Source organism: Glycine soja, chromosome 11, assembly GCF_004193775.1.
Source record: "Glycine soja cultivar W05 chromosome 11, ASM419377v2, whole genome shotgun sequence".
Taxonomy (NCBI): domain Eukaryota; kingdom Viridiplantae; phylum Streptophyta; class Magnoliopsida; order Fabales; family Fabaceae; genus Glycine; species Glycine soja.
In genome coordinates this window covers 50,393,909-50,415,510 of record NC_041012.1, presented here as the reverse complement: position 1 = coordinate 50,415,510, position 21,602 = coordinate 50,393,909, and the positions used below count along the sequence as shown (strand labels likewise).

General features: G+C 30.0%; 2 protein-coding genes across 10 annotated transcripts; one reads left to right on the top strand and one right to left on the bottom strand.

The window, feature by feature from the left end:
- The first annotated feature begins 9,110 nt into the window (after positions 1-9,110).
- Positions 9,111-12,121, top strand: LOC114373880 (methyl-CpG-binding domain-containing protein 7-like). Of its 9 annotated transcripts, none has more exons than XM_028331447.1 (7): positions 9,111-9,550; positions 9,693-9,815; positions 11,039-11,149; positions 11,265-11,402; positions 11,485-11,725; positions 11,791-11,820; positions 11,953-12,121. In XM_028331447.1, exons 1-5 carry the CDS (start codon positions 9,299-9,301, stop codon positions 11,722-11,724), a joined length of 864 nt encoding a protein of 287 aa, XP_028187248.1. In that variant the 5' UTR covers positions 9,111-9,298; the 3' UTR covers position 11,725; positions 11,791-11,820; positions 11,953-12,121. The 9 variants fall into 9 exon arrangements, with proteins under 9 accessions (XP_028187248.1, XP_028187247.1, XP_028187246.1 ...); XM_028331446.1 differs by having other exon boundaries at positions 11,941-12,121; XM_028331445.1 differs by having other exon boundaries at positions 11,783-11,820.
- Positions 12,122-14,696: 2,575 nt separating this feature from the next.
- LOC114374037 (protein ALP1-like) lies at positions 14,697-20,026 on the bottom strand. The gene is made up of 3 exons (XM_028331627.1): positions 19,651-20,026; positions 19,416-19,562; positions 14,697-16,075 (listed from the first exon to the last, which is right to left on the bottom strand). Exons 2-3 carry the CDS (start codon positions 19,546-19,548, stop codon positions 15,027-15,029), a joined length of 1,182 nt encoding a protein of 393 aa, XP_028187428.1. The 5' UTR covers positions 19,549-19,562; positions 19,651-20,026; the 3' UTR covers positions 14,697-15,026.
- Between the last annotated feature and the right edge of the window lie 1,576 nt (positions 20,027-21,602).

Here is a 21,602-nt window from a genome sequence, read left to right as displayed (position 1 = left end):
AATGACATGTAAAATGTATCGTTAGAGAAATGATTTTTAGACATTATTTTTTTGGAATATTTTATTAGTATTTATAATTTTTTTGTCCTATTTCACTTTTTGTTTATCATATTATATATATGATTTATATGACCTATCATAACTATATATTTTTTATTTCTCTCTTTTAGGCGTTAAATAGATTTTTTATTATCCAAATATCATTTTGCTAAAATTTAACGCTGCATCTGTTGAAGGTTCTGCACACGACAAATCACAAGGGCAAACGCGTGTCACAGGCACTAAAACGTACTGCGTTATGCATCGACTTTAATCAAACGCTGTGCGTCAATACACACTTGTGCGCGTGAATTCTTTTCTGGCATCCTCGTCATGTTTTGTTTGGTTTACGATAGAAAGTGAGAAATAGAAGAATTTCTCTTTTTTTTTTTTTTATCAAACACAATCTCACCTCAGCTTATCAGTGATTGATTTGATCAATTCCAATCAACAGATTAAATTATGACTTATGAGTCATTTCGCCAATCTAGAATCCACCTTTTCCTAGTTCCTACTGAGGTTTTCGGTCGGAATAAAATTAGTGACAGATCTAAAATTTTAAGTTAATGGAATTTAAATTATAAAAAATAAAATTAATAGGTTGAATCATATAAATATAAATAAAATAAAATATAAAAATATAAGATTTTATTTATAAATTTTAAAAATGAAGAATACAAATACACACGTCAAAGCAATGTACGTCCGGCCACTGGATAAGATAAGAGTTTCAATCATTTTCGTCACTAGCTGATGGAAAAAGAATAAAAGCTTGCTACCAACTACCAAGTTTTCTTATGCCATATTTAGTTATACATTTAGGATGATTTTTATAAAACTTTTATATATATATATATATATATATTATCCATTATTTTTAATCATACAAATAAATATTAAAAAAAATCATTTTCTTTCCCTTTTAGTTTTATCCATTCAAACAATATAATTTTCTATTTTATTTTCGTTTTACTATTGTCCTTTCTATTTTTCCCTTATGTATATATTTTTAGAAGATTTTAAAGCTTCAGTTTTTTTTTTGTCTTCTTTTTAACAATTGACTCACTTCGTATATTCTATTATTCTTTGAGTTGTTATTAAAATTTATACCAGCCTCGTCAAAAAAGAAATTATAATTTGTTCCGTCATAATTAGGTACTAAAATAAAACAACTTATCAATGCTTACTATCTGATTCGTATTACTTACACTGATTTATTGAATTAATCTTATAATTTTTTTTAATAAAATGTCAGACACTCAAGCTTTAGGTCATTTAATTATTCACAATTTTGACATACTAATTTTTAGCAGATTTAAAAAAGAATATTAAAATTCAAAGAGTTCACCGCAGTAACATAAGTTCTGTTGCGTTAATATAAATAATAATGATTTATCTAGTAATAGGATATATGTTTAATTTTCACTGTGTTCAAAAATCTTTTCAACCAATAATAATTATTGTAAGGGAGATTAATCTCTAACTTAACAGGTTAAGATATATGTGTTTTTTGACCTTGAAAAAAAGAATATTAAAATATAATATTTTTTTCATTTTTATCCCTAATATTTTAATGAGATTTCTCCTTTATCCCTCCTAATCAAAACATTCTTAAGGATCAATGTTAGTCGGAATTTTCTTTAATTGCAAATAAAATACAGAGTATAAGAAATTAATTTTCTAAACTTCAGATATTTTATTTGTAAAAAAAAACTTCAGATATTTTGGAAACAAATTTTCCCCTATATTAAATGTCCCTTTAGGGATAATGTTCTCGATGACGAAAATTTGTTGAAATTTTTTGGTGAGTGTTGGAATTCATGAAAGTTAGGTAAATTCCATGAATTTTCTTGTTCAACTTTTGGATTAGATGAGGAAACCTCTGATCTATTTGTTATTTGAAATCATTAAGTTTTTTTTAACTAGTTGTGAGGACTAAGGAATAAGGAATGAGGTGCAGTGTACCTTTTTCGATATTTTGCTGATAAAAATGGACATAAATTATAATTCAATTTGAGAATATAAATAAATATATAAAGACAATTTTTTTAAAAAAATATAAGACACAATTAATTGGAAAAGACTACTATAGGCATTAATATAAACTTGGAAATTTAAGGTGAATATATATGGCTAATATACAGTAGTGAATATTTGTTTACTGTACAATTTTTTTAAATCTATTTAGTTTTAAAAGTTAGACTAAAAAAAATATTTTAAATAAAATAGAATATGAATAATTAATTCAAATGAGAGTTATATTTAAACTTTAAAAAATAAGAAGCATATATTATTCTTTGAAAAAAAATTAATATAATAAATATGAATAGAAAATTGTTGAAGTCATGAATTGAGTTGTGTGTAGAATATATATATTCTCCTGTGGTGGTGTTATTTTTCTTTGGTGGTGCAAGTAATGAAGAATCGGGGTTACTTAATAGTGTTTTTTGTTTTTTGTTTACTGCAGGTTACTTAATAGCTAATAACTTAATACCCACAAAAGCACTTTGAAGGTTTCAGCTAGTATGAATAGGGAAAAAGCATATATGTATAACTTGAATGAAGCTATGCTACTTATATAACGTTTAAATGTGGGCTAGTGAGGCACAATTTTAGGTGACACGCACGAATTGGTCAATATGATTGTCAACTTCTTTGAAAGATGTGATGTGGGGAGCCTTTTGGTTTAAAGATGCTCAAGTATGTGCCTTCAAATGGATCCACATTATAGAAACTACTGTTGTAACTTCTGTGTTATTTTGAGATTTCTCCTTTTGCCAATAATTATATTCATTCATTTTATTTAGTTTTGATTTTTTTGTTTCAGACACCCTTTTCTATTTACGTGTAATATTGTAACCCGTATTCGTGTTCACAGCAAAATGAAGAAGTGCGTTTATTTTTAATCCTTCTAGCAAATAAATACAATAACATTTTCGGAGTTTATCCAATCCATTCACTCATTCAACGAAAAATCTTGAATCCGGCCATCTGTGATTTATTATTATAGGTGAAGGATTATTCGTTCTGTCTCCATGAGTTGTTAGTACCTAAAATGGTTTTATTTTTATCGTTGAACTATGCCGTAGTGGGCCTCCCGTTTAATTATGACTCTTTAACTTGATTGATGCAACGCTAGTTTTCATTTATTTTCTCCTTATCTTATTGGTTTATGAGATAAAATAAAATAAATGAATAGAAGCAGAAGAAAAATAATTTGAAAAAAAATAATAAAGTGAAAACAAAGTTGAATGTTAGGTTGTTTGATTTTTTTTAAAAAAATATATGAGAAATAAAATATCGAAGTTGTTTGGTTTAATTGAGGAACTACTTTGTGAGATTCATATGTGTATTGAACTTATTTTCATCTTCAATCACTTCAACCGAGCCACACTCACTGGTCACATTCCATCTTTTTCCGCTCCAGATCAATGCTGCCAAATAAAATATTATTTTTGGTATATGGTTATCTTATATTAATAGTATAAATCAAACAAATGAAATTCACTATATCAATTTAATATTTAAAATATAGCATAGCTTTTATATAACTTTCATACAATTTTTATACGAATGATGATATTTCAATATTTATTAATTTTCCATATTTTTTAAAACTTTATTTGTATATTTAATTATACTTTTAATTCATCTATTACACTCAATATATAATTTTGGTCTCTCGAATTTAATAACTCATTTTTTTTTATATATAATTGCTATAAATAAATAAGATCTTCCATCCCCTTCCTTCTATTTAAAATTCTCATATAAACTCATCAATTAAAATATCAAATTTTATCTAAAAATGAAATATCTCAAATTTTCATTTTCTATATACTGTAATCTCGCATCCTAACAAATCCATCAACTTCAATTAAAATTTTACTAGGTTTTTTCTTTCAAAAGTTTAAAATTATTCTGTATCTCAAATCCATTATATCCTCAACTATTTGAATACAAAACTGGATATCAATGGTTTTAAGCTGATGAAAATAAACGTAACCGATGTTTATTTATTAATATAAAAAATCATTTGTAGAAAAAAAAAAAGAGGCCAAAATTGTACACTGTATTAATCTGTGTGTACTGTACACGATCTGTTTCTTTGGTGTACTGTACACGGTCTGCATTAGATACACCAAACTTATAAGTGGGTTCTAATTTTATCATAGCTAATTTGTACACAGATAAATCAACAAGAGGACTAGTAAATTAGGTTTTCTTGCAACTTCTCTGAAAAAAAATAAAAATTCTTGCGGCCACTAGAATTTAGAATATTGGTGTCAAGACCCGGCCAAGAGCATGGTAACTAACCTGATTTGAGGATGGACTAAGAAAGCTAGCTAGGGAGAATTTCTCGTAGGAACTCATTGACCTTTAAAATTTATACAAAAGGGTGACAACAAGGATACAACTTAAGAATGAATCTTGGGCCTGCTACTCAAATATTCCAATATGGCATTGTCCTAATAAATTTTAAACAATGAGTAGTCGTATTGTACCTTATACAAACGACATCTGTTTTGTTTTTTCTTCTTCAAGGGAGTAGATATTTTTTTGGTACAAAAATGACATGAAACTAGGATGCAATGCCCATGCAGGGAAAAAATAAATATATAATAAGTACAAATTAAAAACAAAAAGAGAAAGAGTAATATATATATATATATATATATATATATATATATATATATATATAAAAGAAACATATTGATAATATTATCCAACCAACACGTGATATATGACTGGACAGTTTTAATATATATTGAGATGATGAATGCATTTTAGACCTCAATTAGAGGAGAAAATGTCATCCATTACACCTTTTGGAAACGCGTAACGCATGGAAGTAAGAAAGTATATACAAGGGATTCACATATAAATGTGTTATTTCTATATTAAAAAAATCAATATTTATCTTACATCCACTTCTTATTTCTTATTTGCGATATTTAAATTATTTTATATTCATATTTTTTTTTTCATTCTATATATTCAAATAAGAGAAAATATTTTTTACTTATAATTTTCTCTTTACTTAATCAACTTTTTATTAATTTATTTATTATCTTCATTTCTTTTCACTTTCATATATATATATATATATATATATATATATATATATATATATATATATATTAAATCAAACATAGCCTGAAGCTAAATACGACAAATGATAAGTAATTCTCAAGCTGTGAGCAGTGATGTCACGGTTGCTACTTGCAACTGAGCGCTGGATTAAGTAGATTTTTTTTGAATCGGCAATTAATATATATATATATATATATATAAGAAGAAGAAACGTTGCTACCAGAGGTGCCAACACACATAAAAACAGAATACATATTACGATGTTTTGCTGGATGAAGTAGTTTAACGATGTTTTGCTGGGATTTCCACTTTTTAGGAAGGAGAAATGAAGCTTCGTTGGTGGTCCTACTCCTACAATGTTTTACAAGTAATGCTTCCAAACGTGTACATTAGATCATTTTAAAATTTTAAAATTTTATAAATACTTTTTTTTTCGAAGAAAAGATTTTATAAATGTTAGTGGTTGATAATTGATACAAAATTTTATAATTATGTTTATAATTTTTTTTTCTTTTTTTTTTAATTTTCAAAAATCATTAATAAATCTTACAAATGAAATAGAATGGTATTTTTTTTTTTAATAAAATGAAGATAATGCTAAAGCAAGATGACTGCTATGATCTCAACTAGATTGACACCATTACAACCAATTACCTTAATAGCAATACCTGATTCATTAAATAGACAAATAAAACATAACAAGAAGCCATGGAGGACATCAAAAGCCTAACCCAGATGGATCAAAACAAGAATTATCTAAACCTGTAGTAAGGAAGACCTTGTCTGTCCTGTACAAAAAATCTTGAAGCAAAGTTAGGAAGAGAGTTCCACCAGCATAAATCTTGTATACCCGTCACATGAGAAACTAACCTATATGCACAAGTATTATCCTCTGGGTATATGTGCTCAACAATGAAGTTAAGTTCATATCCTCTGTGATTCATTAATAATGAAATTTTCTCCTATTGTGATAGTCACATATACTCCACATTGTGTAGGTAATGGCCGCTAGTCTCACATCATGCAGTTGAGGAGAACACTCAAAATTTAAAAATCCCAATATGCTCAACATAGAACTTCTGTCCAACTTGTGCTGCAATTTGATCTCTAACTAGTCCCAAACTTTCGAAGCAAAACTACACTGAAGCACAAGGTGATCAACATTTTCAATAAAGCAATAGCAAAGATAACATCTGGAAACAATGTTGCAGCCCCTTGATCGCAACATATCATCCATAGGCAATTTCTTTTGCATAAAATTCCAAAGCACCAATGTTTTAGCCGGCGGAATGCAATTCCTCCAAATCATCTTGGCCCAAGAGATGTCATGAAATGGGCCATTCGAGAAAGTTGTGCCTCCTTTAGATTCAAAGTTCCTATGGATGTACCTTGCCACACTGGACGATCTTCTTCCTCTAATAAAGGAATGATTGTGTTTTCAATCTCGTTGGCAATGTTAGGAGCTAACTATTGAAACCAATCAGGGAGCCTCCACTGACCAAGATGAATAAAATCTGCAACCTTAGCCTTTAGGTTCATCTGAAAATGAGTAGGAATTTGCACCGCCGAAACCAAAGTTTGCGATTAGTGTTCACCAATAATTTTCCTTTTTCTCATTAGAATGAAATAAGATGGTGAGAAATATGAATAAATAAATAAGATAAAAATAAAAGGTAAATGGAATGAAAATATGTATTATTTAGATAGAAAAAATAATAAAATATTTTATATTAATTAAAAATAAATTTAACCCAAAAAATTAACATTTTATTTCTTTATTTTTAATATAAAATTATTTATTATTTTTAAAATATTTATGTAAAAAAATTTAATTTTATAATAAAAGAGAGAGAAATCATCTTCCCTTCCATTATGTTGGGGATTTTTTCTTCACCTTTTCTCTCTCAAACACAAAAATTGTTATTTCTATATCATCTCCCTCTCTCATTTCTTTTCCTCTATGTTTCTATCAATGTACATGGATCACGACATGAAATTTGCCCGTAAGTTTATTTGTATCCATTTTTTCCCTCTCCACACCCTACTATTTTTATTTTTATTTTTTCATATTCTTAAAATACCCCCCTCTTTCTCTCTCACACTAGTGTAATGAACTTAGCCTTCACTTATTTTTAATTTTAGAAAAATATATGTTAGGAAATATGTATAAAAATATTTAAAATTTTATGTGAAGCGGAAAATATTTGGTATATGTATTACAATTTATAAAACTCATAGGTAGAGTGGATCGATGTGAAGAGTGGATTGAGCTCAATGAAACGTACTTTTATGTTTTGTATTCGATACAATAATGTAAGCAACTTCAACAAGCAATTCAAATATCATGATTTAAAGAAACGGGTTTTCAATAAGTGTAAGGGGTTTAATTAATATGTAATATTTAATAAATTTTTAACTTATGTAATTATTTTTTATTGGCAAGGTATGAATTATCATACAACCACAATTTGAGGCCAAGCTTCTTGCATTGAGAAAAGAGTTCCCAGAAGCTCCAAAATGGTTAGATCATATATATCTTGAACGAAGAATAAAGGAAAGTAATATGATCACATAACTACCAATCTTGTCGACTGCATTAATTTAGTAATGAAAGGGGCATGGACATTGCCTATCACCACTCACCAGATTAACATATTATATAAGCCAACAGTTTCTTGACAATGGGAGAAAAACAATGAGGACAGATCATGTTTCTTTTGAAGAGTTAGCAATGTTGATGCAAGATAATCGTGAAAAAGTCATCTCATGTTTTTCATAGGTACATTAGGAAATCCGGTACGTCGTTTGAGGAAATTATAAACACTCTGAGTTGACGCACAATAATTTGCACTATTAAATTGCAACAATGGTGATGTAACTTCGGGAGAATTCTAAACATTCAAACTTCTTTGTTCTTATGTAACTGTAGCATATGCGATATTGTAAATTAGATTGCAATTTTTCCATTTCTTTGATATGTAGACTAAGATCAAACAGATTTATAGTGTATAAGCATGGATTTCATTCAGTTGGTAATGAAAATTTGCAATTTCATTCCAAATAATGATAATAATAATAAAATTAACTTGTATACACTATACAAACTAATTTGAGAAATTGTAAGAGATTTTTTACAAATTATCAATTATTATTAAGTTGTACATTTTACTAACAGATAGTTTTTTTTTTTTTGGAGAGAAAACAGATAGCCTTATACCTCTATTATCCCACATAAAATGAAGGCCACGAAAATATCAAAAAGTTCTGCTCTATGCCTCCCATCATTGTGTAATGAATGCTAACAGTAACTTGCTTATATTTAAACATTAAAAATATAAAAATAGCAAACTTGACAATAATATTTCAACTTCTATATCATTAAATAATAACAAAGTTAACAATATTATAATCAACTGTCAAACTAGAAAGAAAAACGAGATAAGCCAATAGCAATATTGTTTACTTCCACTTATTAGAAATAAAAAAATTATAATTAAATTAATAAGTTTCTTATAAATTCGACTTCTTACTTACCCTATTATGTCAATTACACCAGTTGCCTACATTCACTCTGCCGGATAAAAAAGTTGTGAATACTTTTGTAAATCAAGAAGATCTAATTGAATTATTCTCTAATGTTTTGAATATAAGTAAACAAAATATAGGTTGTGGGTTAGTCTCAAATACAAATAAATTTTAACTAATATAAAAAAATAAAAATATCCTTCCTCTTTCATTTAACTGAAGAGTAATTTATTTTTAATAACTCTCTTTTATTTTTTATATCAAATTAAAAAATAATTATAAAAAATATTTATTTTAGATGAAATCAAATCATGTTAATCAACATTTTTTTTTATATGAACCAACATTCTTAACTTGGAATTGTACAAACTATTTATAACAATAAATCTTGACCTGGGATCCACCTCAAGATCTGATTTTCAATAAATCTATCATTAGAGGAGTGAGAATCTTCATGATCGAGGATGGGTCTTCTTTCAAAGAAAAAATCTTAAATTAGAGTTAAGAAAAGAAAAGATCTTTGTACAAATCTGAACTGCCACCCATAAAAAAAGTGTTCCGAAATCCCAAAATGCCCTCTTAAGCTTACACAGCCTTGTTCAATCTGGTGGGTCATACATATTACATAGCAAATGCAGTTATGCTTTTGGCATCAAATCATCATCATCAACAACAACAACAGTACCACGGTCCTGCCTTACCGATGATGCCAACCCCACTCCAAGTTCGGAGGAGGCCTGTCTTTGAATTTGATGATGAGCATCTTCAGAATCAAAAGCCCACCATTCCAATGGAATTGCAGATTGTCAGTTCCCAACAACATTTTCGTCTTCCCGATGGTTGGGTGGTCGAGAAAAAGCCCCGTCCCTCTCACGAGTCTCGTTTTGACAAGGTAGGTGCTTGCTTTGCCATTTATTATTTGTTAATTCTTGCATGCATGTCCCTTGTAGCACCATACACTATTTGGCTATTCTTCTTCCCCTTTTTACTAGGATTTCATCTTTCTTTTTTCTTTTTTAACCTTATTTGTTCAGTATTACTATGAGCCAGGCACCGGAAGGAAATTTCGTTCTTTGTTATCTGTTCAGAGACATCTAGCAGGAGAAACAAGAGACTATGTTGTTGCTAACACAATGATGTCAAAAAATGAAAACACTGTGAGTTCTAATTCCATCTTTTGCAAGTTTCTGTGCCTTTTTTGGAAATGAAATCTGTCTGGATACAAACACAAAGCTGAAGTTACAAACAGGGCATTTCTATTTTCCACACTATGTTGTCTGGGGTACATTCTGATTTTAACTCGCTTTTTTTTCTCATAAGAAAATGTAATCATTTGGTTTGGTTTATAAGGCTGTGGAATTGATAATGAGCTAAGTATTATCCTTGGTGCAGATTTTGCTTTGATACATATGATGGAAATGAGTCAAATGACATTCACTATTTGCAAAAGAAATAAATAAAAGGCAATATAAAACTCCTGTGTTTGTGAAGCAGTAGCTTGTGTCCTATTTTTATTTGGTTTGAGAAATAGGACTCCCACATACAGTGGAAGCTTTCCCTTGTTATCAGCTAGGCTTTAGGAGTGGGTTCGGTACATCTTTTGGCATCAAAGCCTAGTTTGCTCCCCTCACAGCTTAGTATGGATGTGCCAATCTTCCCTATCTGACTGGATTGTTGCAGGAGTGTGAGTGCTGAATTTGTTGGATGTGAGAGACAACTACGATTCACAGTGGAGGTTCTCACCTCTTATCAGCCTGATTATTAAGTTCTCCTCTACTTTAGTTAGGTTTCAGTTTGGATATGGATTAAATAGAAGCATATTTTGCTTTTAGAAGACAGACACATACATGGACAAGAAATTGATTAAACAGTTTGCTATTGTTTTTCTAATTACTTGTATTTGATGTAATTAGCTTAATATTTGGCAATAATGACATTTTGGTCTTTAATTGAGCCAAATGATGTTGTGTGATCCATGCAACCAACCTCTTCTAGTGGAATAAGAATTTGTTGTTGTATGGTTAAACTATCCTCTCACTAGTTTATGAAAAATGCCTTGGTCTCTAATGATGATTGCATACAAAATTTCCTCCCTTTCTGTCCTCTTTCAGATGTTTTTTTTTTCTTTTCTTTTTGCACTTTACTCTTAGCAATTTTAATTTTTAAGCAAACATTTGCTGCTCTTGATTTGAAGCTGTAACAGCAGCAACACACAGAGCTGTGTGTGTAAAAGAGTTTATGGTATGCCACCTGACCCCCTACCTTATCATGTGTCTTGCACCTCCAGTGTACCTAAAAAATGTAAAGAAGTCACAAAAGTGTAAGACTGCAAGATGATCAAGGCTTGTGGCTTAAAGTTCTTACAATGACTTTTATAAAGCTATTTTTTCTGCAGAATTTTATTGAGTCTGGGTCAGGACAGAAGTTCGGTTCCTTGAGAGCTCTTGATAATTTCTTATCAGAAGAAAATGCATGTACAACAACACCTAAGGTGCAAAAACCAAGCAAACAAGTTATTTTTGGTTTGACAATTAATAATGTGGTGGTATCAACATATATCTGCTTGGTTTGTCACTATCTAAATCTAATTTATGTTTCCTTTTCAGTCTGCAGTGAAATCAGGCACTGGAGAGCAAAGAGCTTGTGGTGTGAGAAGTGGCCAAAAAGCTGTCCATAAAGGCTCTTCTGTAGGAGAAGAAGTACAAATCACTCCAAAGTCCTTGAAACACACTATTCAATCTGCAGTGAGTTTCAAGACTAAATAGACTTTATAATGATCAAGAACTGATCATGCATTCAGTGTAACTAATTGAGTGTCTTTTTAAGCTTTCTGAGAAATCAGATTCTCGGAAGAAAACCAAGTCGGAGAAGGACAACAGAGCTTCCATGCATAACTTAACTGTACCACCACCAGCAAAAGTAAGCTGGGTTCTGTCTGGTTCCGGGGGGTTCTGGAGCCCTTTCCTTGATGATTCCATTGTACCAGAACCTGAAAAGATGAAATGGTCCAAAGCATTTGTACTATCAATCCATGATGATGGAGATATTAATGGACTTAATAGCTGAGGTAAGCATGAAATAAGTTAATTTATACTCTGAAAGTCACTTGTTGATTTCCTTTCAGCTTTGCAGGGTTCACAATGGAGATGACTGGAAATCTTGGTGAGAATGTGCTGATTCCATGTAGCTTAGATTGTAGGCGGGAATGGGATTATCCACGTGCCTTAATTATCTTAACCTATAAGCAGATATTGTTCTATTTCACTGATTAAAATCATGTAGGTTCTATCACAGGGTTGCACCTCGAAACAACTTGGGAAAGATTGAACTAGTGCCAACTGATCTATACTAAAAGCCCGTTGGCAGTAACAACTTTTGAACAAAGAGTGATGTGCTGATTCCTTGTACATGTGGTTTGATTCAACATTTCTGAAATTAAATTTTGAAATTTTTCATATTTTCAGAATTCAATTCCCAGACGTACGTAATCACGTTTTGGAAATTAATTGGAGAAAATTGTTCTCACAGTTCCAGATTGCCCACTTACTCAATGCTTTTGACAGTAGCAAAAAAAAAATAAAAAATCCACTGTTTGAACACAAAAAAATTAAAGGAAAGAATAGAAAAGGCAGGACTCATAAAAAACAATCCTCTTTATTATGGACGGAAAACAGCGAGAAGCTGCACCTTTTCTTGTACCTGTAGTTTGCGTGCCTATAACTCACATTACAATAATACATATAAATTATAAAATTCCTAGATTTAAAGTTAGCAGAAATATGCCAAAAGTTTAATAATTGAGTAAATTAGAAAAAAAAAAATGTTACTGTATTTGTTAGTTTTACTTTTACCAATAACTTTTCGTCAAAATCAGCAACTTTTTTAAAAAGGGATTCAAAATGTTTTATGAATATTAGAATAAAAATAAGAATACATCTTTTTTAAATATATGAATAAAAAACAAGTAATAAATAAAATTGATTATAAAATATGATTTCTAATGTCAATATAATATTTGAATCATAAAACTATAAATAAAATGTTATTTACTAATCTTTTATTATTTTTAAAAATGTTTTTATTTAATATATTTTTTTCCTGTCATTCTTTTCCTTATCGAACACTCTAAAAATATTCTACTTCCTCTTTTTTTTTTTTTTTTCCTTTCTTTTCACTTTCCTTTCCAAACTAAGCATACTACTCAATTCAAAATTCAATATTTTCTCTCTCTTTTCACTTTATCTATTTCATTTCAAACTCACCATAAAGCAAAGTTAAAATTCTTGTTCAATACGATATGGTAGTGACAGTTGGGTAGGGGTAGGATTCTTTTTTTTGGCAATGGAAAAAATTAATTGAAACAGTCTTAAATAGTAGAATCTGGGTTGGATGCTGATTTTTAAGTTTACCGTAAGATCATATTCTATTTAATCTATTTGAGAAGATTTTGAGTGTATTGGCCACAAACTTTCCATTCCACAAAGAGATCGGAGTAGCTACGGATCCAAAATATTTTAGTTGTAGGGATAAAACTCACATATAAATTAGTAGGAACAAGATTCATATTATAACATACTTTTTTAATTAAATTTTAAATTATAAAAATAATTTATAACTACGCATATATGTTATACTAAAAAGAAAAAAAAATAATGGGAGCAATTGTCCCTTTCCTCCAACAACGGAGTGTATTGGTCACGAACTTTCTATTTCTCAAAGAGACCATAAGTAAATTTAATTAAAATATACTTATATAGGAAAGGGTATTTATATTTCCATTTAATTTTGAATTATCATATAATTGAAGATTATTAAGTTTTATAATAATGATTTAAAATATAATATAAAGAGTAAATTTTAATCAATTAGTAAATTAAAAACATTTCTATTTTTTTAAGTGAAAAAAATTATATTAATAGTATATCAAATTTAGATTTATATATTTTTTTCATTTTCCAAAAGAGAACATAATATAAAAATCCCAATTAGTTGTGAATTGTGAATAAGGGGCCATGCCTTCTCCCAATTTTTTTTTTTTTAAAATAGTATAGCATGTTTATAATTTTACATATATGTGTATGATTATTTTAACATCTATTCCCGTTTCAATTAATAAATAGATGTAGAAAATAAAATTTGCTTCTACCAATACTAAAAAAGTCAGCTTTTAAAAGATTTCTAAACGAGTATTGCAATATCTATTCCTGGTTCATTTAATAAATGGGTGTAGAAAACAAAGTTTGCATTTGCCTATAAGGAGAAAGTCAACTTCTAGAATTTTCTAATATCAGTATTTAATTATTGGTACCATTTGACATCTGTAAAATTGAAGGGTAAGGATGGAAATTGATGGATTAGGATCTGGAGTTAATAATCAACTGCATGATGGTGCAGTTTTTTTATTTGAATTAAACCATTAAAATTTACTAAAAAATTATCTAAGTTAAACTTTAATTTCCGTCAAAAAAAAGTTTAACTTTAACAATGGATAATTTTGAGTAAATTTTAATGGTTTATTTTAAACTGCAAAGCATGCGAATCCGAGAATGAATACAATTTTTCCACGCTCAAATAAATTCCATAGAAACTCTTCTAAATGATCTCCCAAATGTGTTAATTATGTTATGCTTAACGCTACATAGACTCCTGATAATGATTTACTGTGAATGCTACATTTCTTCACACTAAAGTTGCTTTTGTTATATTACAAACTAAAATAGACTTATATAAGTTTAGTCAAATTTCTCTAGGTATTCTTTATTTTTCTACACCTACACCAACTTCTCTTGAATGTTTAAAAACATTAAGTTGACAATCCTTGATTGTTTAAAAAACAATGTAACCTTGTATTCTTATAAAAAAGATTGTTGTAAATGTTAAAAAAATATGAAGTATGTCCAATGTTAAAACATTGTTGATAATGATACAGGGTGTAACATCCACATTTTAAAAGAGTTTGAAACCAAAAAATTGACGCAATGGTATAAGGTTCGCTGCGTTCACAATAGTGAGAACGACTCATTAACGGAAGACCAGTATTTAATTCCTACCGTGTGTAAAATTTTATTGGACTAGCGGCAGCCACACACCTTTATTCATACTAGTTTGCAACTAACAAAGTAATCATCAACTTCGTTTATTCCAGTAAAAAAGACTATGTCCAGTGTAGAACGTAGATGTGAATTTACCAGCGACTTCAAGCACAGTTTGGTAATCCTGCAATTTTCACCTTGCCATGCAGCATCCAAGTTATTTACAGTCTAGAAATTGGGGAGGAACAACTATACCATAAGATATGTTTTCTCAGAAGCTTCAATAATTTAGTAAATTCATTGAGTGACCAAAAGCTAGTGATGGACAAAAAGAATTCATGAAGGCAACCTTCCAGCCAAATAGTGAGACAATCTGTCTCTTAGTGCAACTCCCTTCTCGTCTACAGCTCCACAAACCAGTCGATGGTAACCTGAGTCATGATCAAGAGACAAAGATAGTTCATCCTGCACTTCATCGTTCAAGTCAATAACAATGTTATGAAGTACGCAGCAAACGAGAATAATCCTTGGCAGACGGTGTTTGTCTGGTCTCCACATCATTCCATGAATGATTCTCCACATCTCTTTCAGCCTTGCCAGTGCTCTTTGTGCCACCATCCTTGTTGCCAAATGCTGCTTGTTAAACTGTGCTTTTGGTTCTGAGAGTTCTTTCCCTTCATAGGGGACAACAAGGTAAGGTAATAGACGATAGCCTGAATCTCCGAGTATATATTCTCTTATTTCTGATCCTTCAGAGAGCTGTAATTTGCTTCCATTCAACCTCTCACCCTTCTCACAAAGTTTATTGAAATTTGAACTCTCAAATATCAACCAGTCCTCCATTTTACCCGGCCAACCAGTGACTATGTCCCTGAACCTCATGTCAGGATCCACTATTGCTTGCAAGACCATGCTATGATTCTTCTTGTGATCAAGCCACACATTACAGTAAGGTTCAGATGCTGGTAAACACATTGTGATGTTAGTAGCATCAATTACACCGCAGCAATTAGGCAAGCCACGTATTTTCTCAAATTTGGATTTGATTGCATTCATTTCCACTTCTGTTGAAGGCCATCGCAGATGATGAAGACCCCTTTCTTCCATGGATTCCACAAATCGCCAGGTTACTTGAGAAACAGTTGAGTGGTTTAGGCCAAATGAATCACCAATTGTGACCAGTGACTCACCAGATCCCAGTCTTCTCAGTGCCACTGCTACTTGTTCACGTAAAGATATTGGCTTGCCATTTGTAAACACAAAATGTGCAGCTTTCGTCATCATATCATCCTTAACAAGTGAACATATGTACTCAAATGTCTTTCTGGAGATCTTGAAAACAGATTCAAAGTTATCCAAGCACTTCGATGGAGACTGCTGAAGACCTGTCAAGTAACATGAGTTATATCTTCTAATTCTATATGTTAATAATGCAGGCTTTTCAGATATTTTTTAGATGGTCTTTCAGGTCATGCAGCAGGATTGAAATGCCAAGGCATGGCGAATTTCCTTCACTATGTCTAAAAAGAAAAGGGTTAGGAGAAGGATGTAATGTAATGCTAAGTGAGAAAAATCACAAGCCTTCAATTTGTCTGTGAAATCGGTGAGATTCCTATGATAAGAGGAACAAAAACACATCAAAGCAAATGAAAATGCTTTATTATGTCTTGATTCGTGAGGGAAGAGGCCAGACAAACAGCTCCTGAATTAATCATACTAACCTAATTAACAAGGGCGTGGCTTATTTATTGTATAGTTAAGCAATAGACTAATTTAAAAGTAATTTACTTCAGTATATGTAAAAAAAACTGATGCATTCCAGTTGAACACAGAAATAACATAAAAATAGCTAAAGATTCACGGCAGCTGGTTTATACATAATTATGAAGAAAATACGGGTAATAAAAAACAGGCATTGTAACAAATGTATTATCAAGGTTTGGGACAATAATATGACTGAGCTCCAACAAGAATGCATTACAATCATATTAAAATTATTAATTAGATTATACGATTAGAGATTGGCTGTGAAAAAATCATGTCTGATCTTGGACTTCCATAAATGGTATAAATGTAAACAATGCTCTTAGCAATAAAATGATTCTAGAACACAGTATTTCATGATGGCCTACATATCTGTCATTGTAAAATATAAAGTTCTGGGTATTGAAACAAACTGGACCGTATGAATGTATACTAATACGCTCATCAACTTAAACCCAGAACATGACAAACTGACATCAGTTATGATCCCGCAGCAAAAAACATCAAACTTTATGAGATATCCTGATTCATGTTAAAAATAGCTTAATATAATCAATCTACATAAAATGGTATTAACATCTTTTTTTCCCATTCTTTTGTTTGATTCTTATTCCACTTTTTCACTACAAAAAAATGAGAGCTAGAAGACTTTTCTACTTGCCTCAAAATTACGGCAAAACACAGTTATTCCTAGAAGATTATTTTACTAAGATGCATATGTTGACTAGAACCTGCACAATCACCAACCTGCTTATTTATAATCTCAGGTTAATTGTTTACTGAAAAGACAGTTTCTGCAAAGTCATATAGTATCATGTACAGTAGCTGATGCTACTTTCCAAATGTCAGTTGTTAAACCTTTTGGTGAGCTCACTTCAAGAAGGAAACTAATTACTTGCAAAACTGATAGATTTCTCAAAGTTCTTTGAAATGTTGCAAATATCTTTAAGCAATCACTCAAAAAGTAAGATTGGTTGAAAGAAATTATAAGCTTTGCCAATTGCATGCTGTTGGTGACATAAGCAGGCAAGCAGCATAGATTGAACTAAATATCAAGTAATTTTACTTTGATCTTGCTTCTGTAAATGGTTTGATTAAATCCCCCCATATGATCACACATCACAAAGGTGATCCATTTCAAAACTATACAGAGGATGAACATATTTATGCAGGAGTGTGGTACTAAAAGATCATAATTCATAAACATAGCATAGAAAAGGTCAAATTTATAAGCAAATATCAAGCCTGACAGGAGTACCACAAGGTTTACCTAGAGTACAGAATAAACAGAACACCCCGCAAATAAAATAAAATAAAGTAGCAACAACTCACCAAGCTCAGCATCTTGAAACTAACCAATCAAATCATGGCTGTAAAACTAGAAACAGAAAGCAGCAGCTCCATTGCTTAGCTGCCAAAAAATATTCTCTCTATAAAGGTTAGGATTCTCTAACTTAGGAACACATTTCATAAGTTGCTTGTTGACTGCTCTTTTTATTTCTTGACAGAAATTTTCTAAAAACATATTTTTGTCAAAATCTAACGAGTATATCCATACTTTCTCATTTTATCCTCTCTTAGTTCTTCAGCTACAAGACATGATGAAAAAAGTATTTTCAACTTCCTCATTTTGTTTTCCCCTATTTTCTCTCCTTATTTTGTTTCGAACCAAATGCTTAGGAGCCAATAAAATTCTTAAATATATATACCATAAGCAAAGGATATAAAATCAAACAACATTAAACTTTTTGAAGAAACAGGTCAGAGAAGCATTAAGAGGATAGCTAATAGAAGATACAATTAAGATAAAGTCTGTTTTGTTATTCTTCCTGGATAACCCACATCCCCCATTTTTATTTTTATTTTCATTTAGTTTCTTTCACTCAGTGAATCTATTAGTCTATGCTTTCCAACTGCAGGCATCAGGCTACAATAATTAGGCTTCAATTGATCACTTGAGTAAAACAAGAAAATAAGACAATGAGCAGGCTAGAAAGTTTTAGGACCCAAAACACTGAATTTGAAGTAATGTGTCAATTACATTAATTTGTTGAAACTTTCTATAGAATCTGTAAAAAAACATGTTCACAACTAACAAAATTCAGGTCCCTTCTTTACAAGCAGGAAGTCTAGTGAGTTGAAATCAGAACTGCAATAAAGCAATACACAAAATATATTGTGAATGAACTACAACTGGTATGAAGGGAATACATACATATCTGATAGATGTGTTACCCATGCTTTCTTTTATTTACTTTAAAAATCAAATTACAAAAAAAATAGCATGAAAAAGTTATAAGACTCTGGAACATGAAGCCTAATACCACACCTGACATAAAACAGAAAGCAGCAAACAGACTACGCGCATGTTTGGACACACATCCAATACACACTTATATTGAAAAAAAACCATGTCAAATTAGGTCAATTACGCATAAGCTATAACTTATTGCTTCTGATGGATGCACAGAAAATCTGTGAAGATGTGGAAACAAACATGTTGTACAACCATTCCAGCACCATGAAGAAAGTAACATTCTTCCTTGGAATTTCTCATACACGCGTAATGTACTACATGATACACAAACTTGTTCAGGGGTAATTATAATGCTACTATATAATGTGATTAAGCATTCCTTGATTGGTAAGATAGATAATAGGATCAGAATGACAAACAACTTGAAAGTCAAATTAGGGATCCTTAACATATATATATACCTGTTGTAACAATAATTTGTTCTAACAATACCAAAATGCATTTGAGTAATACAGTGCGCAAAGAATTTCAATGACAAAACAGTTATTTTGTAAAATAGAGATGAGAAGCAAGGCATTCAGAATAGCAGGCCACGATTCATTAGCAAAAAGAAACATCACACATTAAAAAAAAAACGAAGACTCGAAGAGCAAACATGAAAGGAATTATTGAACACAGTAAAAGACAGAAAGAAAGAAATCTACCATTCATTCTCTTTGACAAGTCATCCCACCAATCTACAGGACCCTCTCCCTCGGGTGACCCAGAACCAGAACCATTCTTGTCATGCTTCTTCTCTGGCTTTCTTTTCTTCTTGAATCCTCTCACAGGACCCATCGGGGAGGCAAAGTCTGCAACAATTCACGGGGTCAAGAGAAAAAAAAAAAAAACAAAGAGGAGATTCATTACTATCTATCACCAGAGAGCAATAACAGTCACCTGAGAATGATGATGGTGGCAACAAGTTATGAGAGTAGGAATAATAATGGTTAGTTGGAAAGCAAAGAGTGGGATATGAGTGTTTGTTTAAAGCATGCAAGAAAGGAGTGAAAAGGGAAGAGAGAGGACACAAAACAAGGAAGTATGCTAAGGTTAAGGTTAAGGTAAGGTAACTGATGCAAAATCCAAGCACCAGCAACACATGTGGGTTGGTTTAAGACAATGTATCAACACAGACATAGATATGATATGGTATATATATATGGGGCTCAGAGAAAGAGCATCAATCACCAATTCACCATGTTATGTTATGTCGATACAGATGCCTGATTCACTTCCTGCTTTCCCACAGAAAAATTTATGAGTAAAATGCTGCCTTGGTTTGGTTTGGTTATCATCATAAAAATAAATAAAAAATAAAAGCGACTTCTCTCTCTCTCGATTTGAAAACTATGTGCATAACAAACAAAAAATAATAAATAACAAGCATAAATTGAACACATACTTAATACAACAATCATTTTTTAAATTTTAATTACCTATTTATTTTTTATAATTTTTAAACTTATTCATTTTAATCTTATAATTAGTAAGTAAATTTTTTAATTCTTAAAATTTATATTTTAAATTCTAAAAAATCTTTATCGTTAAATTTTTTTCAGCATGAACTATTTTAGAATTAAAATATAAATTTTAAAAAATAAAAAATTTAAGAAATTAAAAAATCTACTTATTAATTATAGGAACTAAAAATAAATAAATTTAAAAATTATAGAAATTAAATGATAAATTAAACCTTGTTTTAACTTTACGGTTGCTGTTATCTTCTAAATGGGATTCCGCCCCTTGAATTATAATATTAAAAGGCCGAGCTCCCTTAAAATATTAAATAATCTGTGTTGACTAGTTTGGTTTATCTCATAAAAATGTATAATTAAATTATTTTAATTATTTTTTTAAGGATTTAGTTGATATGCATAGACAACGTAATTTTTTTTTATAATTTCAATCCGTCACAAAATGTTACATTTTTTTTAAAAATTGAGTTTTTATCTTAACTAACTTAAAGTCATACATATCATGTATTATAATTGATTGTAAATGCAAATTTTTTATACTATAATAATTAAACTCTTGGGGATAATTTAACTACAAATAGAAAATATAATTAAATTATTCCTAAGAAGAGTCTGTATAAGAAAAAGTTTTACCTTCAGGACCTTAGTGGTTAAAATTTTAATTTGTTGTTTGTCAAAATAAATCAATTTTTTGGTGTTAAACTATTAAATTAGTCTTTAAAATTATTACAATTATTTATCATTTCAGTTTTAAATTAAGGATTTGTCAATTTCATTTTTAATTTCGATAGTAATAAGTTATTTTAGTTTTTAACTTTTGTGTGTACAAGACAATTTGGTCCCTAAAATAAGTATCAAATTAATTGATGATTGTAAAATTTTAATATGAATTTATAATAAATTGTAAATACTAAATAATTTTGTTTTTAATAGTAAAATAAGGGAATTAATTGATTTTATAATTTAAGGATTTAAATTAATTATTGAAGTCAATTTTATTGTATTAAGTTGATTATACCTGACAAAATTTGAAATTAAATTGATGCTTTTGTATTATTAGGAATAAAATAAATTGATATTTATAATTTTAAGAATTAATTTGATATGTTACGGACATTCTTTTTTTGCTAAACGGAGGTTTTATTTATTTTTTATTTTTCAAACCACTTGTCTTTTCTTTTTTATGTGTAAAACACTTGTCTTTATATACAATTAACTATCAAAATTTACATTTGGTTTATATTTATAACGATGAGTAACCATGTAGACCCCTTTTTCATTCAACTCTCTCAAATTAATGTTGATGATTTGATGCCATCTGTTTTTCCAGAGGCAAACGTGGTATTGGTTCGGTAGTTGGATGTTGTATTTATA

Excerpts from the sequence above, each read along its gene's own strand:
- LOC114373880 (XM_028331449.1), top strand. The coding sequence starts at position 9,299 with ATGCTTTTGGCATCAAATCATCATCATCAACAACAACAACAGTACCAC. Across the intron at positions 11,150-11,264 it reads CATGTACAACAACACCTAAG|TCTGCAGTGAAATCAGGCAC; the intron begins GTGCAAAAACCA and ends TTTCCTTTTCAG. Across the intron at positions 11,403-11,484 it reads AACACACTATTCAATCTGCA|CTTTCTGAGAAATCAGATTC; the intron begins GTGAGTTTCAAG and ends TGTCTTTTTAAG.
- LOC114374037 (XM_028331627.1), bottom strand. The coding sequence starts at position 19,548 with ATGGGTCCTGTGAGAGGATTCAAGAAGAAAAGAAAGCCAGAGAAGAAG. Across the intron at positions 16,076-19,415 it reads CTTGTCAAAGAGAATGAATG|GTCTTCAGCAGTCTCCATCG; the intron begins GTAGATTTCTTT and ends GTTACTTGACAG.